This window comes from Amborella trichopoda, chromosome 13, assembly GCF_054954075.1.
Source record: "Amborella trichopoda isolate Santa Cruz 75 chromosome 13, AtrichopodaSantaCruz75HAP2 v2.0, whole genome shotgun sequence".
NCBI classification, from domain to species: Eukaryota; Viridiplantae; Streptophyta; class Magnoliopsida; order Amborellales; family Amborellaceae; genus Amborella; species Amborella trichopoda.
Window position 1 is genome coordinate 46,073,616 of NC_142348.1, and position 26,659 is coordinate 46,100,274.

At 37.0% G+C, this 26,659-nt stretch overlaps 2 protein-coding genes across 8 annotated transcripts; one reads left to right on the forward strand and one right to left on the reverse strand.

Moving 5' to 3' along the window:
• The first annotated feature begins 235 nt into the window (after positions 1-235).
• LOC18442657 (vacuole protein) lies at positions 236-6,926 on the forward strand. Its single transcript, XM_011628129.3, has 6 exons — positions 236-608; positions 986-1,081; positions 2,675-2,715; positions 2,799-2,916; positions 3,032-3,112; positions 6,572-6,926. The coding sequence occupies exons 1-6, from the start codon at positions 426-428 to the stop codon at positions 6,623-6,625; spliced, it is 573 nt and encodes a 190-aa protein (XP_011626431.2). The 5' UTR covers positions 236-425; the 3' UTR covers positions 6,626-6,926.
• Positions 6,927-7,406: 480 nt separating this feature from the next.
• LOC18442659 (P-loop containing nucleoside triphosphate hydrolases superfamily protein) lies at positions 7,407-22,708 on the reverse strand. 7 transcript variants are annotated; one of them, XM_088854813.1, is made up of 27 exons: positions 22,118-22,708; positions 20,993-21,139; positions 20,693-20,845; positions 19,711-19,964; positions 19,240-19,421; positions 19,017-19,141; positions 18,560-18,596; positions 18,344-18,435; positions 18,138-18,251; positions 17,935-18,048; positions 14,705-14,791; positions 14,343-14,562; positions 14,006-14,106; positions 13,122-13,220; positions 12,916-13,029; positions 12,700-12,816; positions 12,528-12,608; positions 12,348-12,419; positions 12,163-12,253; positions 12,036-12,067; positions 11,170-11,267; positions 10,648-10,719; positions 10,289-10,516; positions 9,696-9,837; positions 9,308-9,394; positions 8,494-9,096; positions 7,407-7,953 (listed from the first exon to the last, which is right to left on the reverse strand). In XM_088854813.1, the coding sequence occupies exons 1-27, from the start codon at positions 22,253-22,255 to the stop codon at positions 7,663-7,665; spliced, it is 3,891 nt and encodes a 1,296-aa protein (XP_088710939.1). In that variant the 5' UTR covers positions 22,256-22,708; the 3' UTR covers positions 7,407-7,662. The 7 variants fall into 7 exon arrangements, with proteins under 7 accessions (XP_088710939.1, XP_088710937.1, XP_088710938.1 ...); XM_088854811.1 differs by having other exon boundaries at positions 9,696-9,843; XM_088854812.1 differs by having other exon boundaries at positions 10,289-10,519.
• Between the last annotated feature and the right edge of the window lie 3,951 nt (positions 22,709-26,659).

The following is a 26,659-nucleotide window of genomic DNA, read 5'->3' on the forward strand; positions in this document are numbered from 1 at the left end:
AGATTTATCCGATTAGAGTGGTTGAATTGGTCGGTTTATCAAATGGCTTCCCGGCGATATTGAATTAACGTCTCAGTTCGATTTTGACGAACACTCTCTCATTCCCTAGAAACCCGGCCATACAAATCAGTCACGTGTCATCTGTCGAGCGACCCACATGTCATTTCAACGATACACTTTCTCTCTCTACATGAACTCACCATCTTTCTCTTTCTAAAGTTTTATAGATTCGAACTGGGGGCACCTCCTTCGAAACGTATTAATTGGTCCAAAGAATCGCAACTTAGAGAGCGAAAATCCCCGCCTTTTTTTTCTTCTCTTTCCAAATTTCCCTCCAAAAGTAGCGGAATAATAAGAAGGATTAAAGAGGAAGCATTCCTCCAAAGCTCGTCTGTGTCTTGAAGGATCACTGGGAGTAAACGAAAATGGCGAGGAGGTCAGAGGAAGGTGGGTACCCTGAAGAGCCGCCGGTGATAAGAATTAGGGCACGATCAGACCCATTCTTAGTGATTTGCAGATGCTTCAGTGTTATCACTGTCTTGATTGCCCTCTTGTGTGTGGCTGTGAACGTGATCTCGGCCGTTAATTCGTTCAAAAATGGGGCTGATGTATGTATTTCATCTGGAATTATGGCTTGTTGAATGGGTTTTGAGTGATTGATGTGCAAGCTTGCGATCTGTTTTGTAGCTCTCTCTCTCTTCCCCCAATTTGGGTTCTTATTTTTGTATTTTTATTTTCCTTCTGTTATTGGGTCGTTTAATTTGGTTTTGGTTTTTTTTTCCCCTTTATTGTGGGGGCTCTCTCTCTGTTTGGGTCCTTGGTTTTTGTTTTATATTTTGCCTGTTTGATTAGTACTTGATTTTGTGTTTTTTCTACATTTTATTTTGTGCGTTCTTCATTTTGGATCTCTCTCTGTCTCTCTCTGATTTCTTGATCTTTACAGTTATCTAGAATCAATTGAGTTGGATTACATTGGAAATTACAGGTTTTTGATGGGATATTAAGATGTTATGCCGTTGTGATTGCGCTTTTTGTAGCAGTTGCAGAGACTGAGTGGGAATCCATACTTAAATTCTGGCGGGTAATCAACGTTTTGTATTTTCCTTTATTTTTATTCTACTTTTTCCGTATTTTGTTTTGGTTAGTGATGATTTCATTAAGAAACAAAGTAACAAGCTTGTACAAATTTCCAAACAAGAAGCTGGGAAAAGCCACATCTACTTAGAAAAATGGTAAGCTGGGAAAAGCCACATCTACTTAGAAAAATGGTGTTTACTAACTACATTCCACAACCCAATTTGCACTTTGCCATTTTTTGGATAGGTATCTGTATTTGTATTAAGATCGTAAATCTGTCTTGCCAATGACTGAATTCTACACATCCTTCTTAATTCCAAACGTCACAAATTAATTTTATTGAAGCTCAAGGTCGTGTATTTTACCACTTCAAGGAAAAAATTTGGACTCCAACCAAACTTCAGCTTTAAAGCTTCCACTCTTCTAGCTGACTTTGAACATTGACAGCCAATCTTAGCATAGATATTTTGCATCAGACCCATCACTTCATATTTGGTTTGATGGGAGGCATTTTGTTCTATATTTCAATATTGGTTTTGAATGTTTTCGAGAAAGTCGATGTTATTTGAGAATTCATATGTAGATGAGGGTAAATCAGCTTTGACACAACATATTTTTGGCAGTAATAAGAGAGAGAAAAATATTTAGGAAAAAGTATATATAAGGTTGGGGCCTTAGGCAGACCTCAAAAATTCGCTAGAAGATGTTGTTTCGATGCCCAAAAATTCCCAAATCAATCATCTTGACCTCAAGGCGTATGGACATAAGGAAAAATAGATTCAAGTCTTCGAAATAGTGCATCTTGTAATGCATATTTTGGACTGTCAATTTTCAAGATTTTAGAGTGTTCATAGATTGACTCGATCTACACTATTTTTGAAGTGTTAAATTTATAATTAGTGATGAATATAAAACTTAAGGGCATCACAAAGATTTTCAGTGCTGAAATAACATGACTATTTGAAGGTGCGTCTTACTTTGATTGTTTAGGACCTCAGACTTGTACAAACCACATCCAAATATTTAACACTCCTGTATTGTGACCATTGGTTAGCTTCCTAAAAGCTTGAGTGATGGAACACAAGTGGTGCTTGATAAAAATGTTGACTATGTAGAGCACTTGACCACTGCTTAAGATCTTGGGACGAAAGCTTCGACTCACCTGAGATGGCTTAGCCAGGGCACAAGCCGAGTTAACAGTTGGCCCAACATTACTATTGGTTGATCTTTTTAAGTTCTTATTTACAAAATTTTGCTGGATATTTAATCTCAGAACCAGGCCAAGTCTATTCTGAGTCAAGTTTTAAAAATTTTATTCTGAATTAGTGACCTTTTCAGCCAAACGCAAGAGCAAATAGAACAGTGAATGAACAAGGAAGGTTCTGAGCTAATTTAGCTATTTATCTTTATAGCCATCTCAAGAATGTATATCTTCTGTAAAGGGAACAAGAATATCCCCATTGTGATAGCTTCAATGGAGTTCCTCCCTATAGAGTTCACTCAATGAATTATAGCTTGAATTTATACAGGTACTTTCTCTTTTGCAATTTGTAACATTTAATTGCAGCATCTATCTAATTTTAAATATGTCATTCAGGTTTTGGAGTATTGGGTGGGGAGAGGCATGCTTCAGATTTTGTAAGCATCAGTTATTATTGGGAAGAAATTTATAAGCATACTCGGATAAATTTATGGCCAAAGGCATAATTGTTCTCTTGCAGTGTTGCTGTCATGACCAAAGCTTTCTCAGATGCTAACGAGCAGAGACAAGATATAGTACTCCTTCAAGAAATAGCCAGCTATCTTCTTCTTGCTTGTGGTGTAATATATGTGGTCTCGGTATGATTCTTGCGCAATCATTTTTTCTTTATTACAACTGTTTTATTTTCTGAAATAGCTGCCCTTAAAGTTCTAAATGTTCTCAAGGAAATTCAAAAACGTGTAAATTTTACAGGGAGTGCTCTGCATTGGATTTGTGAAGCGAGCTCGTCAACAAAAGGCGATTACAAGAGAGCAAGCAGCCAAGGATCTAGAGGTATCTCGAACTTTTCCTTGATTAGATTTTACAATGATTTTTGGAACTTACAACTTAAATCTTATTTTAATGCTTTTTTCTTATCTTATCATGGAACTCAGTGGTTAAACACTAGTTTCAGTGTATACTAGTCTGAATAGGCTCAGATCTCTGCAGAGCATGCATGTTGGTTTATGTATGGGAGGTCAATCTTATTACTGTGACAAAGTTGAGGTCTAGTTAATTAATGCCTGCTTGATAAACCAAGAGGCTTGTATGCACATTGCTTTGTAAATGTAAATGATTTAAATATCTTTGAAGGGACACTTGAGTAGTGAAGACCTGCATATGAACAATCATAAATTTTCTTACATGCATGTAGACATTGTAATGCGTCCATCTTACAAAACTTGTTCACAAAGGACTGATCACAGTTTTTAACTTCACTTCAAATATCATTTTAAGGGAGGGGAAATGAAGGCTTCCTGTTTCACATCTGAAGAAATGCTCCAAAAATCCCGAAAAGTAAAAATTAAAAATAATAAAATAAGGTTCAATTGTTTTCACCTTATTAAGTAAAATATTTTCACCTTAAGTCCACAATACTTGATAAGAGTTTCAATATTAAATTAGGTGCACAATAAATGGCCCCTCAAATGTCTGAAATTGGCTATTTTGAATGCTTTGTAATTTTTACTAATTAGAAGATTTGGTTTGCTTTCTTCAGAGGAGTTTGCTTTTTGAGGCCTCTACTAACTATAGATCCTATACTATCACTATATATGGGTTTTTTATAAGGAGACAAGCTTTAAGATATTCAATGGTGCTCGTATATATAGGGCCTTGATCATCCCTTGACCACCTGTATAGAAAGAATTAGGAGTATGAAAATGGAATTCATGGTATGAGAATAGATAAGAGGAGGACAGCACTAGGTAAACTCTTTTATCATCCTAAACCATAGATGCTATGCAGTCAACCATAATTGGGGCCTTTGAAAGCTAAACTTGGCACCCATTTGTTACGCCCAAATACTATAGGAAAAACCTGGGAACTTGGTTTTACAGTGAAAAAAGAAGAACCCAATCTTTTATTCCAAAACCATTGTAGGGAAGAATTTGATGACCACACTTATTGGGTACATTTATTGATACTGTTTTCAACTCTTTGGAACACTGCTGTAGCAGTCAGAGGCATCTTGCTGAACTTGATCAAGTGGGCATGCCATAAGGCTATAGAAAACTGGAGGTTGTTGGATTCTATCGAGGAGGTTTTGGAATTGGAGGATCAATGTCTCCTTAGATATCTCCGATCATCATAAGAACGGTTGTAAGACTGCTAGGTCCATAGATGGGAGGGGGCTAATTTGATGGGTGTTGACAATTGGGAGTTTCAATCCACTCCCTTAATTCTCTCACTATTTGTATTTGCATTGGTATTACAATTTATTTTTTTTTGATGCTGTTAACATTGTATTGATGGAAACGAAGATTACAAACAGTTCCCAAAGGGACAACAAGCCAAAATTCACCGAGAGCTGACAGCCGAAAGAAAACAGTAAAAAAGAAGAAAGGAGAGCAACATAGTGCCTAAAGAACGGAAAACAAGAAAAACAGTGAAGAAAACACGACTCGGCCACCGTTATCCTGGTAGTAGAAGACAATCGGCTCCCTGTTTGGCTAGATCGTCGGAGACCTGGTTAGCCTCCCTCCAGATATGAGTCCATGAGACTGGAATATGCCTGCAGAGAGCATGGATCTCATCAAAAAAATGCCACAGTTTCCACTGAGGTAGAGAAGTACTAGAGGCTCAGGAGATGACATTCTGTGAGTCCTCTTCTACTAGGAGAGAGAGACCTCACGAGTAGTCATAGCGTCCGAGTCCTTTGAGAGCTCGGGTTTCAGCCTCAGTAGACTCGGCAATCCCTATGGGCATAGAGTAGGTGAGGAGTATGATACCCTCGGAATTTCTGAAAATTCCCCCTATGCCTGCCGGACGGGGATTCCCTAAGGAAGAACCATCAAAGTTGAGCTTGATGGTGCCCCTCTCAGGAGGTCTCCAGAGTGCCAAACGCCGCACCTTCTTTGGGTGGTGATAGAAGATGTTGACCCAGCTGACGAAGAAATTGGCTGGCTGGAAGGGTCTGAAATGTTTATGATTAGTAGCCCAGAAGATAATTGAGCCTTTAACTGCATTGGTTTTACAATATTGCTCCTCATGTTTGTGCTATGGGACTCTGTCTAGTTGTATTCTTTCAAAATAAATGGAGTGCTTTGTCGTAACTTGATAAAACAAAAAAACACAAATAGTAGAAAAATAGGTATTGATAATGTAGAGTATGAAGAATCAAATTGAACTTTGAAACAATTAGTATAGAGGAGTTTGATACAATCATCACTACAGATGGCATTTTTTGGTCCTGTACCATGTAAGGTATGTTGGTTTCACCAAGGTACACGTAGAAATTTTGCTATAGGCATCTGTCTCTGGATTGGACATCTTTTATTCAAGTTTCAGGTGTAAGTCCACCTTGCTATATAATATTTTTTCACAGATAATAAATGCTATTTTGATTAATATCAGTTTGATGGGTCACGAATTTCTATTTTGTAATAGGTGCTAGTGGTTGTCACTAGAGGTAGGGGGGCATATAAGAGTTACCTCTTATCTGGATTTTTTTGTAGTTGTTTCTGAGAACATTCCGTATGGCATGTGTGATATTTGAATTTATTAAATAGACCTCTATGTAACAAGAAGTTATGAACTATGTCAAAAATTTTATGACTGCCTCGTGTGATCACAAAGAATAATCAAAAGTCGTGTGCTGTTCTTAAGGTCTTCAATTTGTACGGAACCGTCTATTTTGCTGACATGGTATCAAATTGGGCAAATAGAATGGGACTCCAATTTTCAGATTTTTTGAACTCCTCTAGCAAGTATGGTTGCTGAAAATTTTCTGAATCTGGATTGCAACTTTGTGGCATATATTATATGGAGGCTGTAAAATTTGTATGCTACAATTGGTCCAATTTTTGCATAATAAAATTTGTGTTTCTTCCTTGTATTTTCCTTTTTGTGGGTAGTAAATAGTTAAATGTCTCTGGATTAGTGCATGAGAATTTTCCACTCAGAATCTGGGTGAAGGGCATCATCCTAATCCCCTTGACTTGCTGGGGTGTTGGACTTATTAAGTTCTCTCTCTCTCTCAACTTGAGTGGTGAGTTTTAAGTCCTGCTTCAGACCAGACCCCCTGAACTACTGCAGCATGGTAAGCCGGCTTCCGATCTATTTTCAGTAAGGGAGAAGAGGGGAATGGGTGCGGGGTTCTGGGGGGTCGGCTTGGGTTTGGTTGGGTGGTGGGTTATGGTTGTTTATCACATGAACCTTGGAACTTGACTCTTGAAAACTTCTTGGAGAGAGAGAGAGACTTATTTCTCTTGTATGAGCTAATAGAAGTTGGTGACCACTGCTGGAATCCAGGATTTGGAGAGGCGACGAGAAGAGCTTCAGGGGCTGTTGATGGAAAGAGCATGAAGCATTGAGTTGTGCCACCTGAACCATAAAACCTTGATCATCGGCCTGTTGTTTGTTGTTTCATTGATTACCGAATTTCATTGTGCATGACAGTGGCACTCTGTTGGAGTGAGATTATCTTTGTAGCTTAACGCTGTCTATATGACAGTTTTTTCGTATGTGCAAAGGAAACTAATTTTTGCATAGCATAGAGATAGATCCTCCTCTCTTCTTTGAAGCTGTGGATTGTGCAGTATCACATTGTTCAAGATATGTCAATCATTTGGAAGAAATACATTGATAATGTGTAAGGCTTATAAAAGCTCCTCTGTGAGAGAGAGAGAGAGAGAGAGAGAGAGAGAGAGAGAAAGTTTTCCAGATATTTGCTTGATGGAGAGAGTTATGTCTATTTCTCGAAATGGTCCCGAAGGCGCCCCCATATTTTCGTATGGAACTGTTCTCTTTTGACAATAAAAACTATTATTGAAGTTTTTTGTTCCCTTCTTTCCAAAAGTGGTATAATATGTACATTCAAATTACCATCAATATAGACAGCAAAGCAGCAACGAATGGATATATTAATTCAGTGAAGAAAAGTGGATCAATGGGAGATAATTCCATAGACTACTTTGGCTTAGAACCATTCTCTAATTTAAAATTTTCTAGTGGAGATTTTTCATTTTGCATTCGATTCATCAGCATTAGTGGTGATGACTACTTCAGTTTTCAAGAAAAAGGGAAAAAGCACACAATAAGCCTGCTATAAGAAATGACCAAAATAATAAGAATTGCTCATATATCATCAAAGAAACAACTTGCTCAAAAGATATATTAATTCAATGAAGAACCAAACAAAGCTGTCCCAATTTCCCATTCCAATTCCGTGAATTTCAAAGCAAAGAAAGGAAAAAGGACAACAAAGAATATAATGATTGAACTAGCAAGCTGCTGGCTCCCGCAAACCAGATTATCAGCCCCGATAACCGTGTAGACCACCAAAAGAATAAAACCACAACATGGTGGAAATCAGACATGAAGCACAAACCAACAGGGATTAGTTAGGTCTGCTTGTTTTCCTTCTCATCTGAATCTCTTGTTGGACGGTTGGGCCCAAGATGCTCTTCATCTGGGCCCAAGTTCCTCTCTCTCAAAGGGGCCCCAGGTAACCGCATTGCTCGAGGAAGCTTTAGCGGGGGAAGATTGGGGCCAATGGTTTCTCTTGCGTTGTTTGGTTCATGAGTCTCAGTCGTCTGATGACTATCAGGCGGATTTGGGGTGGTGGTAACGAGTTGGACCACCGATTTGTGCCACTTCTTCCTTTGGTTTGGCTTGGGAGCTTTTGGGTCAGCCTGCACAGAAAGCAAAATATCAGATGTCTAAGCCAAGTATGGGGAGAGAGAGAGAGAGAGAGAGTCTTCACTGAAAAAGTGAAGGCAGGTTAGGGGGCAAAGGTACTCTGGAATTGATGTAGGGACCAAATGGGACTATAACTACGGTACTCCAACTTCCTCACCCCAGGTTCAAAGGCAATGATATCTCCCTCTTTTCAATTATATTGGGAATAAAAGGAGAGCTAGAGCTGATTTTCTCTTCCCCTCTTCACTGTCCTCTTAAGTGAGTACATAGTAGTGCAGATCAACGAGGGCAACTTGTACGCTCTCTCCCTCTTTATAAGTCCACAGGGAACCAAATAGGACTGAATTCAGTCGCTCCCTCTAGGCCCTTGGTCTCTCTGATTGATTTTATCAGACCCCAAATCGTGCAAAAGCAAATCCACTCAGAGTTATCAGGTAGGGCATAGACTGCAACTAAATCTCTCTCCCTCTCTCTCTGACATATATGCCTAAACGAATATCCGTGCAAAAACATGGTATGAGAGAAAGACATACCGCCACATTGCCTATATCCATGAGCGGTCGCCTCCCTTGGCCACCAACCGGCGGCTCAACCACTGCCTCCTTGAGCGCACTCTGCAACAGCACTGCTCCATGGGCAGCCATCTCCGCTCTCTTCTCAGCCTCCTCATCCATCTCCTCAGGTGGAGAGGCCCCTCCCTCCTCAACAACCCCACCAACTCTATTTGAGCACCTTGCTAAGTTGCACCCACAACCCTCTCTACAGAGTCCCTCATTGGCCCTGCACTCGCATTTCTTTGTCTTGCATTGAGATGCACGAGAACAGGAGCAGCAACTCGTGAAGATAGAAAGTGGGGGATTCTCATTGTCTATCTCAAGTGAACTTCCTGTTTCATTCACTCTCTCTTGAGGGTTTGAAGCATCCGACGGTGAGGGCTCTTGTGTTGAGGTCATGCATTGTTTTCCACTCGGTTTAGGGGCCCGGTTTTTCTTAGGACGCCTCTTACCAGACCAGTCCGATTCTCCCCACTCTTTATCTGATTCATCAGAAATGTCGGACTCTGAAGTGTCCATGTCCTCCTCCAACAGGTCAGTGACGTTCCCACTGTAGGCAAACATCTGAGATATACGCGGTGCCTGAGGTAGGAGACACCATGTGAATTGTTTGAGAGAGAGAGAGACAGGTTAGAAGCAAAGTATATAGAAACTACCGTAAAAGATTATTCGCTGAGAGAGAGAGAGAGAGAGAGAGAGAGAGAGATATAGAGAGACTTAATTCTAGTAGGCCAACGAATTTTTTTTTCATATATTGAAAAAAAAATTCATGTATAGTGAGTGTCAAATATACCTTACGGAGATCATATGGGAGTGCATCAGAGTTACAAGGGCCAGAAATTAAAGAATTTCCTGAATGACATTCTCGGGCAGCCAACTTCTGCTTCCGCATAAACCAGAAAATAAAAATAAGGATCTATAGTCATCATGATGCACAGACTCTCTCTCTCTCTCTCTCTCTCTCTCCACACACTATACACGAGATTAACTTCTCAGATAATACAAGAGTAAAGATAGGCATTGGATGCCATTTACCTGCATCTCCTGAAGTTGCATATCTGCCTCAAGACTCTCTCTCTCTCTCTCTCTCTCTCTCTCTCTCTCTCTCTCTCCACGCACTATACACGAGATTAACTTCTCAGATAATACAAGAGTAACGCTAGACACTGGATGCCATTTACCTGCATCTCCTGAAGTTGCATATCTGCCTCAAGATACTGAGCCTCTTTCTGTCTCAACAAGTTGCTCAGTTTGATGACTTTCTCCTTCAACTCCCTGATTTCAGAATCCTTCTCCCTGCAATCCACTTCCTTATCCCGCAACCTACATCTAGTTAAAAGGCAGAGGCCAAATACAAACTATAAAAATCCAAGGATGGAAATTACACTGACTAAAAACTGACTGACCTACTAACTAACTAACTCACTCTCTCTCTCTCTCTATATGTGTGTGTATATATATATATATATATATATATATATATATATATATATATATATATATATATATATATATATATATATATATATTCATTCGACTAAATGTGAAAGAGAGGACATGCATGCACTCAATCCAAAAATAAATCATTTAAAAGAAATCTCTCTATAAGTGTGTGTGGCCTTATGTGCATGTGTGCATAAAAGAGAAGGATAGGTGCATGTCGCCATGGCCATTCCAACCATACTTCAAGCTATGATAAAGCCATTGCCAATAGTAGGAAACCATACACACAGATATATGCAAATTTCCTTTGTACATACAAATTTCAATTTACCTTGCAGAAGAAGCAATATTGAACAAATAATTCAGCAGGTTCTTTGCATCACCCAATGAGCGAACTTGATTCCAACGACCACGGCCTCCGAAAACACGCTCCCGCTCCTCAGCTTCTGATAACTGCGATGCCATAGCCACAAGAGTACTGGATGATGTAGTCAACATATTCTCGAGTGCTAAAATCCTCGAAGTTCTTGCACCGGGTGACATTGCTTGAGGACAATCACTGCTAAGGAGACAATCTTTTCTCCAATTAAATTACTAGTAATCTCTCTCTCTCACTCTCTCCATCTCTCACAGAGAGAGAGAGAGAATTTAATTCTGGATTGAACTAGCAGAAAGACAAACATAAATCACCTCATCAGATTCTGCTTTAAGGTCTCAGCCTCTTCCTCTAACCTAGCATGCTCCTTGGCCATGGCAGCCCTCCTGGAAACAAGAAACAAAATTCAGGAGTAGGGAAAATATTAAGAGAAAAAACAATTACCACAGCAGGGATTCAGGAAAATTTTTAGCACTAACTCAGTAGGGGCACTACAATGCTAGAAAAAAGCTCCTTTCAAAAACTGATTGGACCAACAAAAGTAATAGCAAAGAACTATTCCCGAAAGAGCATAAATAATCCAATCGACTGTCGCAACTATCAGAACTTGGAAATGATCCCAATGCAAGGGAGAGTCCTCTCTGTCCATCACCATCCATGATTTCATTGGAATGGATTACCCAGAAGGATATGGCTTTCGAAGCCATTTATTCTAGTGCACTCTCGTATTTCAAAACCATGGATGTTGCAGATCATTACCTAAGTCCAGGTAGTAAAAGACAACTCATAAGAATGACAATAATTTGAATGAGCACTAAAGATGTGTGAGAACATACGCTTCCATTTGCCGTGTATATTCAGTTCGAACTTCATGCACATGGACCATAACCTCCAGTTCGTGCTCAATTGCTTGTCGCAGTGCCTTCTCGTTTACCTGAAAGACCAAACTAACACATAATATTAATGGATAAGAATTTCAACAGCCAGAGGCCAACATTATACCAGTCATTCACCCAAAAACCATCCAAATGTTTTTCAGTTTTCCTTCGAAGTTTGTAAATTGTCTCCTTCCATCCCAATGGATAATCAAAAAAGCTTTTGAAGAGAAATAGAAAAGCATAATCAAAACCATTTATATGGTGTCTTCCAGGAGGACAGTAAGGACTATTAGACGAGGGTTTGGAATGCCAACCGCCTTGGGTTACTGCTAGAGCGCCACCCTAGAGTTCACAATATCATTATCCTACATTAAAATTGTGCCCCTAAAGTAAACAAACATTATAAACAATCTCATGAATCCTTTATTCTCTTCAAAAGTTAACCTTTGTAGCTTCTCTAAAGGATAAGAAGATCAGTGAATACAAGAAAGAGAAGTAATGGATGCAGAAAAGTAGGGAACCAGAAATTACAAAAAAAAGCCCCACATTACCCTGGGGGGCCTGCACATGCACAAGGCTACTTTACCTAAACCTTTGTTGTGACTCAACCTCCTAGAGATATATAACATCCAAATAACCAACACCCTCAAATATATCTTAATCTAGGCTTAACTAACTTGCTTAGTTATATTTTGAGCTAAGTATCATTACCTTAATTTGTAAGAAAGAAAAAAAAAGTAGTTTTACATTTTTGTTTTTATAATTATTCGCGGTTTTTGTAATGAGTAATCATCGAGTTTATTTTGCAATCTCAACTAACACACCTGAGCTCCAGGACCATTCCCATTTCCACCACCTGAAAAAAAAAGCAAAGTTATGTGAGGATACAAAGACTAAGGAAACAAGGGCATAAAGCCCATTCCGTTTTACTCAACTAAAGATCAGACATACCAACTTCTCGAGAAGAAGCCTTCCTGGCCTCCAATAGCTCCTTCAGCCGCTTTGTGGCCATTGAAGCCTCTTCAGTCTTTCGTTGGAGAACCTTAATGGAGCCAATAATGAAGTACAAATGTCAAACTCAAACTTAATGATGGGGTGAACGAATTTATAAAATTCTATGCACTTACTGCACCTACCATTTTCTGTCTTTGGTTCAAAGCTAACAATTTATGCATCTCATACTCATTTCTCCTCCCTTCCTTCTTTAGCTGTTAATTGAGGGGGAGAAAAAAACAGGAGATTACAACAATGCATGAATGCGAAACGAAATAGGAAAGCCACAAATAAATTGATCATATGAAAAAAAAAATATGAACCTGCAAAACTTCCTTCTCCCTTGAAGCTTTCCACATTCGGAACTGCTCAGACTCTTGCTTGATCTTATGTTGAAGTTGAACCTACAAAGTAATATAATATTTCCCAGTCATATCTATGGATTAAAGAGAATAACAGAAGTTAACTATAACAGCAAGCTTAAGAAGAGAAGACCTTTTGTGACTTTATTCTTTGAATTTCTTCTTGCAAACGCTTTGCAGCTTCATCACTTTTTTGCTTTTGCCTTAAAAGTTGAGATTGGGCCTCTTGCTTTTTTTTCAATTCCATGACCTGCAAGACGACATATTATTCAAATGCTTTGCAGCAATACTGCCACTATTCATATTCCATAAACCTTTAGGAGAATAGCTTATGGCACATGCGACTAACCTGAACTTCGAGTCTATTCAGCTTTTGAAGATATTCTTCCTTCAACTTTTGGGTATTGTCATCAGAAGCTGATGACATATTTGCCAGCTCAGATCTCAAATGCTCCATCTCATTCTGTCAAATACCAGACAACAATTAAAGAAAGAAAAAGCAAAATATTATTAAATTCAATTTTTCATTAAACCATTTAGAAAAATAAAATTTACCATTAAGGCCTTTTTCTCGTGCTCTAACTCCATTAATTTTTTCTCATAATGCTGCTTAAGTACTGTTGTATCAGCCTTGGCAAAGAGTTTCATTTCAGCCTACAACATGAAAAATAGGTTACAATATGATGATAGAAATATGTCATACCAATCAAGAAAGATGAATGCCCACAGAGATACCGAAGAGAACAGGATAAATCAGAACAAAACCTTATATTGATGACTCATGGGATCCGAGTATGAACATCCTAAGGTTAAAGAACTTTCCCTCAAGTTGGGTACAAGAAAAATGCCCAATAGAAAGAAAATAAGCAAAAAATTCCCCATTTCCAGGATAAACTATTCTATTTTGAAAAGCTAGCATTGCTAGTAGAAGACTAATGTGAGGTCATCAATCTCATCCTCCACAAAATAACAAAGAAGGGTCTCATATTTTTAAATCAGATCTACTTTTACATGAAAACGAACACCTATATCTGTCAAAAGAAAAGAAACACAAAGAAAACTATAGAAAAAATAAATAATAAATAATAATCAGAATCTAGCCTATGAGTTTAAAGAATCCATCGAGTACTGGACCTGAAGTAAATTACAATAATAATTTCGTAACAATTAGGTTACATTGATTAATCAAACTGTAAATCTAGAGGACTCAAACTAATGGATGATACAACAAATCTAAATGAATCCAGGATGCAAAATTCCCAATAAATTAGCTGAAGAAAGAAGTTTCGGACATCTAAACATGAAATGCACCCTAATAGAGAAATAAAAGAATATGATTATATGACTGATGCATACATAGAAATATGGAATAATAAACAATCAATAGAGAAAAACATCATACATATATTGGAACTATTAAGGGCACTGGTAAAAAATACCTCTTTTTGCTCAAGACGTTTGTCCAGTTCCTGGAGTTCACGGCCCAATGTATCCTGTATTGTTGAATGTTCCAATTCCTTCTGGACCTCTACTACTTCGCCTATGTCCAAATTAATAATGAATTACAAGTTTTGAAAAAAAAAAAAACATCTGGCTCTGCAAACCAATCTAATCCAACATTTTCTCTAATAAAGTAATCACACATCACGAGAAAAATTAAAATGAGTTATACTCGATCACCAACAAAAGACGGTGACAGTTTACCATAACAGACAAGTCAAAGAATAGAGGGCCCTGACAAAAAGCCTGGGATGTAGAGAAGCTGTGAGAGTTTACCAGAATCTGCACTGCTTTTAGAACCACAGATAGATGGAATATCAGTTGGGTCCAAAGCATCTTTTGGAAGGAACCTTTCATCTTCTAATTCAAGGCAATCCATAAAGCCACCGCGGACAGGACCTGTCAATTTCTGGGAATTTATTAAGCTCTGGGAGCGCTGCACCTCCCCTTCTAACTCTTGGATCTTTGCAACATAGGACTTCATTAAATCAAAATCCTGTAAAAAAAAATTTAATGGAAAGACATGATTAAAAGAAACCATTTGAAGAATGTCCGGCTGAACTGGACTCTGAAACTTTTAGCAACAAAACATAAACAACTCATTCTTAAATGAGACAAACAGGCTTATTAAGTCAAACCTGCATTTTGGTATCATCTTCTACCTCGTCCCAAGACTTCCCATTACGAACTGACTCCATTTTCACAAGTAGCTGATCTTTCTCTACCTAATTCATCAAATCGGCACGGGCACGATAAGTTTCAAGTGGAATTGAAAGATGTCATGAAACTGTAAAATAGGTAAGCCTAGTCAAAAAACAGGCATAAGGATTAAGCCACCTTGTTTAATAGTTAAGTAATATTCAAAAGCATATGAAAGAAACATAGCATGGACATGGAGCGGTTTGTGTCAATGTTAGAGTCCAAAAGAGGTATGTGCATAGTTTCAAAAAGTGCTAGGCGGCACCCAAGTGGCCATGGGGTCCAAGCCGCCCAGCACCTAGGCGGGAGTCCAGAACCTTGGCAGCCCAATTGAAAAAGAAAAAAAGATAGTCCGGTTCTGATAATCCATAAGACCATAATTCATAAGAATTTTGAAAATCCATAAGATCATAATCCATATTTTCATATAATGCTAAAAGCCTAAAATAGTAAAACCATACAAGCATACACTGATTGTCTGATATACTGTAGACTGTACACATAAAAGTTAGATAGCAGAACTAGAAACTAAAAATAAGAAAAAGAAAATATACAGAAATTCAGAACAAACTACAGTTTAGGACACAATAGTCAACACCCAACAGTCAACACTCAACACAAAGAGTCTTCAGTCAACATCATAATCATCAGAAAGAATAGCGTAAGCCTCATCATATGCATTTGATTCGAGGCCATTATCATCAGAGTCATCTCCCTCTTCGATATAATGCTCATCCTCCTTTGTTTCTTCTGAATCTGCATCTTCCTCCACTTATTTTTCTACCTCCCTGTTACTAGTATGTGCAAGTGAGGCCCTAGGAGTCTTAGCTGCTCTACCCTTTTCTATCTTTTTGTGCTTCTCTAAACACAAATATTGTATAATCTCTTTCCTGATAGTCTCAGGAACATTTTTACACGGGGCAACATCCCCTTTAATACCGGCAAGATGTTTTTTAAATCGGTAAATGCCCCCATTAGTATCCTTTCCACAATAAATACGATTTTTGTCATTCGGATTCGGATTATAACCATACTTCCAACCAGGATCACCACTTCTAGAAGAACCTGGAGAAAATATTTCCATAGAACAAGGCTCATTTTCATCATTTTCTGATTCTTTTAAAATAAGAAATTATCTAATCTCATCCCGAATAACTTTAGGAATCTTTTTACAAGAAGCAACATTCCCTTTAATACCAGTAAAGTGTTTCTTGAATCGGTTAATACCCCCATTGGTATCCTTTTCACAAAAATTACACCTTATACAATTTTTATCGTTTGGTTTTGGGTTAAAACCATACTTCTAACCCGGATCACTTCTTCTAGAAGAAGCAGAAATAGATCCATTCAAATGAAAAGAATTTTATTCATGATTTTGCTTTACAGAACTCATATATTGCTTAATCTTGTCTCTGATAGCTTTATGAACATTTTTACAAGGGGCAACATCCCCCTTAATACCGGCAAGATGTTTCTTAAACCGGTTTATGCCCCCTTGTGTATATTTTTTACAATAATTGCATCTAATACAATTTTTGTCATTTAGATTCGGGTTATATCCATATTTCCAACCAGAATCTCTACTTCGACTAGATCTTGAAGAAGACATCTCAAAATAAAACAAGCAATCTAAAAAATAAAGTTTTACACTTACTTTGATTGCTTGAACTCCAAACTCCCACCTTTGAGATGTTTTCAGGTACTAAAATAATAAAAAACGCCTTGTAATAGGATTATAAAACTCCAAAACTAAATCTAATCTATCTGGGTGATGCTAGGATCCGTTTTTCGTAACTTTGAGAAACACTTCGATGCAATGAAAATCACAAAATTTAGTTTCTTTGAAGTTTCTTTATCTCTAAAATGAATTCTTGTGGGTTTAGGTTTCAAATGAACCTAAAAAACATCCTTAAATCCGATGATATGTATTTCTACGTTCAGTATGTTCCCTTAGGTTTCATTTTTCATACAACTTGACTAAATTGACACATACCCAGTGTTCAAAAAAGCGGACCGCCCAATGCCTAAGCGGGCCAGAAGGCCTAGGCGATGAGCCTAGGCCTAGGCAGTCAAACTGGGCGACTGCCTAGGCAGTATAGAACCCGCCTAGGTGCATGCCTAGCGCCCAGCCCTAGTCGGTCGCCCAGGGCTTGCGGCCCACTTAGGGGTGGAAAGTTTTTTTGTTCAATTACTTTTTTTTTAAACATAAAATTATTAGCAGCCCTAATCATCCGGTAAAAAGGCAGTAGACACTCCATCGACAAACATGCATACAACTTCCATAATTTTAGCTACTTTCCACGGGTATAGACTCTAGTGCCTCACATAGCAGGAACATATAATCATAAAATAAAAAGAGAAAACACGATAAAAAAAAATTTGTTGTCTTATTAATGCAAGTCCAATGAAATCAAGTACTCTGCTACATAAAGGTCCGAATGTCAACAAATGCCTTTACGACAAGAAATCACAAATGGAAGGCGAAGAAAAAGCAAGCTTCCAAATGAAAAACAAACAGCTAGGATGGTGGTCAGCATAAATAACTCTCTTTGACTTTATTTTTCCTAATAAATTTTAAAACCATTAGATACAATAAAATACACTACACCTTCAATAGGCCATTAGCAAAATGACACCAACCCAAGGTTCTCAACTTGGAGACTAACTGGACAATAAATTATTGTGGCTTTCGGGTCCAGTGACTTCCAACACTACTTATGCTAGAACATCTAAGTTTCCATCCTGGCCAATGCACATACATGACATTTTAAATACATGGAAAATGTTTTCTGGCAAGTTTTTCTACTTTTTATTTTCTCTTCATGATGTGTACCCAGAAGGAATAACCACAGCTTATATATTTACTCCTTAGTGTTACAGCCAGAAGCCTTTATCCTCATGGTGACTGTAACAATTTTGATTATTTTCTTAGATTTCATGAAGTTATTCACTTCCTTCCAAACCGTCCGTCACAAAGCAAAAGGAACCAATAGGTTCACAAACAAACAAGGCTAACAAGAGGTCATCTTCCACCACCTACCTTCCAGTTGAGATTATGAATTATTTTTAACTATTTCTCATGAATCCACATACAATTTGTACTGTTGAGTCAACAACAAACAAGAAAGTGGTTGTTATTTACTTTAGCCCAAAGTTAAAGAATACTAACTTGGGCATCAATGGCATTCCGAGCTAAACGATCACATGTTATGCGAGTCTCTTGAAGCTCTTGCTGCAATTCTGTATTGCTTACCTCGAGGACAGAGATTTTATGTCGAAGAACCTGAAATTGAAAGTCTCCCCAAATTCATTTATTTTTTAAATTAATAAATAGCGAACATAATAATATCTAGAAATCGGAAATGTTTATACCTGCAGTTCCTCAAATGGAACTCCTTCTCCACGAGAATAAAGCAACTCGGCCTGTAACTGTTCTAGCTGAAGGCGCATTCGTTGCATTTGAGCCACCATAGGATCACGATTTATCTTTACACACCACAACATAATCATTCAAACCACAAGTATAGACCAAAAAAGTATATGAAAATTAAGCTTTATGATGTGAGGTACAAACTCACAATTGCCTTGTTCTGAATATTACGAGCACGATTTGCATACTTCAATGTATTTAGTGTTTCTTCAGCATTTGTGTCAGCAGGGCTAACACAAGCTGTAACAGGAGCAAAAGATCCATGGAGACTTAGTGTGGATGTTTAGAGAAATGAATCATAAGGAGGATAGGCGATTTCAGAAATTTAACTAGACCATCAAATAATTTGCAGAAAACTGCATACCGATCATAACAGTTTTGCTATTTCCACCTAGAGAATCCTGCAAATTACAATTCACCAGGTTATCAAATAACAAAGAGTCATAATCTTTCAAATAATTCAAAATTAGATGTACGAAGAAAACAATTGACACAAACTAGAAACAAGCAATATAGCACACAAAATTTCAACTCAGGCAGACAACTATGTACTATAAAGTGGAGAACCTTAAAACTGCTAGAAACTAAAGCCACTAAAAAACATTCAAACCAAATAAGTATTAAAGAGTGTTACAATTATAAGAAAGAACAGTTGACATCTATTCAACTGGAGAAAACCAACACAACAGAGATCTTTAGAAGACCGATATATATATATATATATATATATATATATATATATATATATATATATATATATATATATTGATCTCCAAGGATAACGTTTCATTATAAACCAGTTCATGGCCACAAACTCAAACCTGTAGTAATCGAGTTAGCTTGCTGTCACGATAAGGGACATGCCCACCTTCCTTCCTCTTTTTCTCATCACCTAAAGCACTTATAACATTTCCTAATGCTAGCAAACCTTTATTAATATGAATACCTGGAGACAATAAAGAATGAAGAACAAGTTTTATCACCAACAACATTCAATAAACCATGGAGATAGCTGGCAAGTGGTAGGATTCAACCAGTGCTCACCTTCTTTAAAACGTGACCCATCTGCTCCAGTCCTTTTAGCACGTTCTGACCCAGCCAAATCCACCAAATGAAGCTTTGCACACAAAAAGTCATCACCACCATCATCCTCCATAACAGGACCATTCGAGTAAGATACCGTTCTTTTTTGCTCCATCGTGATGGTGAATATCGCATGCGAACGACTATAAGGAAACCAAACAACAAAATGAGAAAATACACAGAAAGCAACAAAAATAACCAGCACATCAATGAATAAATAGAATAGAATTTGCACATAAGTGCATGTTCATAACAAACAGAGGGAGGAGGCCTGCAAAAGATACATGGTTAATGAACTATCTATCAAATCGGCATAAGTTAAAAAATAAAACATATATTAAGTTACTCTTTGATGCAAAAGAAACAAAGAAGACCAACAATTGAAAATCACAAATAACTGTGGGTATCAAGGTGTAAAAGAGAAAAACTAACCTAGATTCACTGTTCATATTCGTACTTCCCGTTGCACGACACATTGAGCCTTGAGCCAAGTAGGATGCCATTTCATCTATGGATCGCACTTCTGCCTCAGTCACACCAGCAAGTGTGATTCCTCCATTGGCAGTTTCCCTTATTTGAATAGGAACCCTGGGAGGCACCAAAATCTTTCCAGGACCAAACCCATCAGCTTTCACAGGAGCCGACAAAGAAGGATCAAGCAAATCATGCACCTCCTCTTTAAAAATCTGGTATTTAACAATGAAAGTCGCAATAAATATCATATAAGAAATCATTTTTGTAACTTTTCTCAAACAATGTAAACAAAAAAACTTTCTAATGCTTAATAAATTTGGGAAGCACATCAAAAAACAAGAACATACAGTAGAATAAAAATTTAGACCGCAACTTTTCAAAGGGATGAAAATTACTATAATTCAATGGACTATCAACAAAAATGAGGTTCATTGGGGCATCACTGTCCAATGAATCTGTAGACGGTGAGACAAAGTGGGAACCACCAATAAATGACACGAACCAAGTGGCAATCATGCTTTTAACACTTCCCACGATCTCATCTGGCAGTGATGACCCCAACGAACAATGGTTTTCCACAGTCTGTTGGATTCTCATATAATTTCCTGGAAATATACAGAAGTTTAAAGCAACCATAGCCATGTAATTAAACCCGCCTAACGGTAGATAATACATGGCACAAGTCGATGTAAAAAAAAACAAAAGGAAAGAAAGAAAGAAAGAATTTGCGCAAACAATGTGAGCTTATCGTCTTACATTGTATCATTTCTTATTTTGAGCTACTTTATATGGGATCTATTTTATTGCCACAAAATTGTATCATGTGAACAATGATTCTCATATGAAATTTATGTTTTAAAATTTTACCATACATTTTCAGAATAAATAGCGACTATATCAACTAGTAAACTATAAAATGCTACACAGTGTATCCCTGTACCTCAATAAACGAAACTCGTATCAGAAACTCTCTCTGGCTTTTCAGCTCGTCAACTTTCTCGAAAATACTTTCCATGACCTTCGGTATAATTCCCTCATTTCCCGTGTCCCCTGAATAACTGGTGCCCATTGTGTAAGTCTTCCCAGAGCCAGTCTGCACCACATAGCAGCAACAAAAATACATTATGAATAACCATAGGAAAATATCATAAGAACTATTTTTATGATTGGTAAAATATACAAAAGAGGAATTAGGTTTTTGAAAAACAAGAATTTTGAACCAATCAACCAAATACGGTACCTGACCATAAGCAAGAACTGTGGCATTGTAGCCATGGAACAGTGCATCAACGAGGGGGGCTACACATTCCCCGTATATGGCAGAGGATGGAGATCCCATGCTACCATAGACATGATCAAATGTAAAGGCATGGTTGCCTAATTGAACCTGAAAACAAATCCAAAAGTTTAAAAAAAAAAAATTACAGAAAAAATCGAAACAAAAATCTCTGTCTTTCCATTAGATATATAGTTCAATTGGGAAGAAGTAAAAGAGCATGGTTGCCCAATTGAACCTGAAAATAATTCTCAAAGTCTTCTTCTTTCTTTTTCCTTTTTTGGGTCAGGGAATATTCTCAAAGGCACTGACTTGCAGATGAATTTGAAGAAAAAAACTTATATTGTTCCATACAATATACAATGGCTTTGTAGACTTAACCTGGTAATGAATAACCGGATCAAAAGAAACTTTTTTTTTTTTTTTGAAAGAGCCAATGTTCTACTCAAACTAATGAAAGTAACATATTCAAGGGGTTTCCTCGTTTTGAGCAGTTATCAAAGTTCACTATTTTTAAGAAAATCAGTATAGCCACAGAACAAGGCTGGGTCTATCCAAACAGATGAAAGCCATACAAACCCAAATAAAAAAGTGTTACAAGGAAAATCAACATGAAAAAGAAAACAGAGAGAGAAAAAAAAATATAGTTGAAAATTTTACACTTTAATTTGAAAGAGAGGTATCTCTTCAAAACTAGCCAATGAAATGTTCATATTCTCTATCGATTTTCTCGTAGAAAGAGAAAAGATCAGGAATAATAAAAACAGGGATAGAGAGAAACACAAACACTAGTTGAGAAAATGCAGTTCATCTTATCAACCATTCCTTCTCACATTTATTCAATTTGTCGATCTAATAAAGAATAAAAAATTCATGAAACTGTATAACTAGTCACTGGCGCAACAAGAACCAAAATTCAAATCTTGTCAATGTACTGCCAAAGATCTGTGAACGTAAACAAAACTTATAAGACAAATAACAGAGATACAGTCCTTGCATCCTTGAAGATACGAACATGATCAGATACAGATAGAAACTCCTGATATCTAGAAATAACAGAGAACTAGATAGAGGATAGAAGATGCGGACCTGAGGCTCTCCTGGTATCACAGAGATGCAGTCCTTGCATCCTTGAAGCCTCTCACTATTGATGAGAGGTCTTATATTTACAGCGACCTTGACACACTGAGTAGAATCCTTATCTGATGTATTTTCAGTGGCATCCATTAAAGGGGGTCCTTTAAGCCCAGAGGAAGAGGAAATCAAGCTAAAACACCTCACAAAACTAGAACAAGAAGCACTAAAAGAGCAGATTACGACTCCATTCTAGGGAATTTGAGTGAAACCGTAGAAAGAGAAATTAGAATGCAACAGTAGCCCTGAGAGAGAAATGGAAAGACAAAAAATGTTACAGAGACCTCTGGAACTGTGACTCGATTCTAGGGTTTCAGATTGAAACCTTAGAGAGAGAAACAGAAATGCGAGACGGTCTTGTACCAAATCCTAGAGAGAGAAATGAAGACGCACAAATCTTACAGAGAGAGAGAGAGAGAGAGCAGAAGGAGAGCAGCAACGGGTTTTCTCTTTGAAAGGTAGGACACGAAAACGGACGAATCAATTGGATTTAATTGGATTGTATAAAAGGGCTTTACGTCCGCTTTCAAATATGTGATGCCACGTGTCAGCGTTAACGTGACCGGGTTTTTAATAAAGAGGCCGTCCGTCCGTAGGGGGTCTGCTTCTTGTAAATGACCCCAGCGATCTAGAAAATTACATGGAATACTTACCCTCGTTATTTTTATTTTTTTAAAATAAAGTTGTCTAGTAATTGTAAATTGCAATTGAACACTATACAAACTAGAAAGAGAGTATTTATTTTTGGGAGAGGTTTCTATAAGGTTCAACCTTAAACAATCTGATTAAGGTGCACCTTAAAATTTTATGATAACATGTAATTTTGTTGTAAAAAATTATTGGTATTATCTTCAAATCTATTTTCATACCTAATTAGGAAATTTTAAACTTTCGAAATGGTAAAAATCAAGTAAATTTATAAGTATATGAAAATTTTGAAAATGGACGGTCTAGATAATGTGAGGCAAGATGCATTATTTTCAAGATTAAAAAACTTTGTTTTCCATATTCATAGATTTCGATGTTGAGATGATCGATTAGAGGGTTTTTTCAACATTAAAACAACATTTTCGATAGATTTTTGAGGTGTACATGTGATACTACATTTTAAAGTTGCAACCTTATATAAACTTTTTTTTTTATTTTTTTAATAAAAAAAAGTCACAATCATTTTTGTGCTTTAGATTTTAAATTGGGTGATTGTAAAAGTGTCATAAAAAAGACTCAAAGTTTAAAAAAAAACAAAAATGGTACTTCATGACTAGCCCAAGCCATCCAATTCGACATTTAATGAGTATGAGTGATTATGACCTCTTTGTCATAAAAATAAATGGTCTCATTGCATACAATCCCCAAATATAATACACTTATTTACTTCTTTCGAGGTTTAGTAATCGCGGGTCTAATTACTAATTTGTTAGATAACTTCAAGTGAGAAATTTTCAAATTTTAGGGCTTTTCTCTATTGCAATCTTAGTTGCTCCTCTTTTTTGGTTCCGTAGTTCCCTTGAATTTGTTTATTTTAAAAAAATACTCTTATTTCTTCTTTCAGCAGTGACTGAAAAATCGCCTATCTCAGGTTTGCTAGTTTCTCTCTCTAAATTTTTTTATTAATTGTGGCCCAATCTGTCACATGAATTGTAATATGATTTAGGGAATCGGAATCAAACCCCTTTGGTGTTCTAGTCGCACTCTGATTTTTGGACATTTGTTATTTCGAAACTTTATTCCAGTAGAAAGGCCTTGGACTTGGGCTTGATCAACTAAAGTATTGACCATGACCATTTTTAGATCTCAAGTTCGAATCCTACTGCAAAACTAACCAAAAAAAGAAAATTCCTAGCAAATTATGTAGAAATAAATTGTTTGAGATAGATGAGTAATATACATGTACATTTTTTTTAGGTTCTTTCATGTAACAATAGGAAATTCTACTTAAAAGATATAACGGCTACATGAATCTTGATATGCCGTTTTGCTCGATTAAATATCATACCTTCAGTGAGTAGGAAATTCTACTTAAAAGATATAACGGCTACATGAATCTTGATCTGCCGTTTTGCTCGATTAAATATCATACCTTCAGTGAGTTATTAAGAAAAAGAGAATTTTTATAAGTGTTTTTAATAAGTTTTTGTGTTTTCCCTCTTTCAAACATGAAAACCCTTTATATATAAAAAATAGATGTATTTCTTTTTAATTTTTTAAGATATATTACTTTTGGAAATGTAAAATGTGAGTATGATATAGATTTCTCTGCTTTTCCTGGTCGTAAATTTTCATTTCTTTTATATCGTAGTGATAACAAGGGTATCAAGACGTCATCCTGGCCGTCCACAAAAGAATGGTTTTGGTCTAAGCCGTCAATAGGAAGGGTTGTTCATTGTAATATCTGAGTTTTATGCGGGGTAATCTCGTCATTTGGATGGGAGGGACTGTAATTTTGTGAGTTGGCTTAGATAGGGTGGTAAACGGGGATGTGGCTTTTGAAAATTCAAAAACGCCAACGGTCAACTTTGCTGTGATGGATGAAGAAGCTTTTGCTTTGAATGGCATGAATCATGATGGGGCAGGGCCTACTATTTTTTAGAACCTTGTTGGCGGACTATGCACTTAAAAACTTCAAATGCAAATTACAGTCTCCATCTCTCAATATTAATATTAATCTTAATCTCTCTCTCTCTCTCTCTCTAAAAGGAAATGTTAATCACTTTCTCTCTCTAGGAATATTGTGCTTCTCTCTCATCATCACCGGGACTGTGTAAGGAGTCCCTCTCTCTCTTGTGCATTAATCTCTTTTTTTTCCAAAGAGAATATTAATCTCTTACTCTAGCAATATTTTGTCTCTCCCTCATTCATCAAGGGGACAACATAAGGACTCTCTCTCTCTCTCTAACAGTATTTTTTTATTTTTTTTTAAAGAGTATTAATGGCATGATTGGTTCACATGAAAATATTTTCATGTAAAAATATTCTCTCTTGCAATCACAAATGAGAATATTTTCATAGTAGCAGTCATAGTGCATCTTTTTACACCAATTGACAACTAACCCATATAAAAATATTCTCACACTTGACCGCATAAAATAATTTTTCATGTGAAATTTTTTTCTAAAAAACATTTTCACGTGAATCAAACGAACCCTTTTAATCTCTCTCTAGCAAATAAGAAAAGTATATAATTGACCATTTACCTTTTGTATAATGTGGCCACAATTAATCTTGACCACCGGATGTGAAATTGGGTGGCTGCATTTATTTCATTGACCAAGCTGAAAGTTCAAAAGAAATTTTCTCGAAGTTTATGATATACTCAAGCTATCAGATTTTAAATCAAATGGTTGTAAATGATTGTGACCTCCCTATATCAAAAGTAAATGATCACATTATATACAATCCCCTATTTTGATGGTCTCTCTCATGCCTCCGCGGGACTACATAAGGATTGGCTCTCTCTCATATGTTAGTCTCTTGGACTACTCGTTCCCATAAACTTTGAATGGGGAATGAGAATCGCAATGAAAGTTAATTTCTAGAATTGAGAGTAGGAATATACTTAGAAATTTGTGGGTTTTCTTTGGTAGACATTATAGAAATTTGTAGGTTTTTTTAAGAGACATTATAGAAATTTGTGGGTTTTAAAGAACATTGAAAGTGTGAAAACAACATCCATAAAAGGGTTATGGTGTGCCATTTTTACTCGAACAATCTTTTTAAAATAGAGCAGTTTGCTTGTAACTTTTGGTAGAACTTGGCACCCACCCGTTTTTTTCTCTACATTGTCTTGTGGTTGTTTTCTCTCACTAAGTTGTACATTCATAGTTAAGCCGCATTATTTAGTATCAAAGCCTGAGTTCAGGCTTGGGCGGGGTGTTGTTTCCATTTATAAATCCATCATTTGGTATCAGAGTGTGAGTTCAAGCTTGGGCCACGTATTGTTTCCATTTATATGTCCATTTTGATGGCGGCAAGAATGATCAGTTTGCTTGTAACTTTTGGTAGAGCTTGACACCCACCAATTTTCTTTCTCTACATTTTCTTGTGGTTGTTTTTTCTCACTAAGTTGTTTAGCCGCATCATTTGGTATCAAAGCTTGAGTTCAGGCTTGGGCAAGGTATTGTTTCCATTTATACATCCATTTCTACGGAGCAGTTTGCTTATAACTTTTGGTAGAGCTTAACACCCACCCATTTTCTTTTTCTATATTGTTTTTCTCTAAGTGTTGTCTTGTGGTTGGTTTCTCTAACTAAGTTGTTGTACCTCCATAGTTTAGCCATATCATTTGGTATCAGAGCCTGAGTTCAGGCCTGAGTTCAGGCTTGGGTGGGGTATTGTTTCCATTTATACATCCATTTTTATGGCGGAAAGAAGGAGAAGCGGTGGTCGTAGAAACTATGAAGTGAACAATACAAGAAATGAAGAGTTAGAGGCACTTCGTACGCAAGTTGAGCAATTAACCTTGCAACTCATATAAACTCAGCCCTGAATATTCAAGTG

Coding starts and splice junctions, on each gene's coding strand:
- LOC18442657 (XM_011628129.3), top strand. CDS start 426: ATGGCGAGGAGGTCAGAGGAAGGTGGGTACCCTGAAGAGCCGCCGGTG. Junction 2,716..2,798: donor AGAGGCATGCTTCAGATTTT/GTAAGCATCAGT, acceptor GTTCTCTTGCAG/TGTTGCTGTCATGACCAAAG. Junction 2,917..3,031: donor GTGTAATATATGTGGTCTCG/GTATGATTCTTG, acceptor TAAATTTTACAG/GGAGTGCTCTGCATTGGATT.
- LOC18442659 (XM_088854810.1), bottom strand. CDS start 22,255: ATGGATGCCACTGAAAATACATCAGATAAGGATTCTACTCAGTGTGTC. Junction 14,792..17,934: donor GGAATGCCATTGATGCCCAA/GTTAGTATTCTT, acceptor TTGATGAATTAG/GTAGAGAAAGATCAGCTACT. Junction 10,720..11,169: donor TATACACGGCAAATGGAAGC/GTATGTTCTCAC, acceptor TCTTGTTTCCAG/GAGGGCTGCCATGGCCAAGG.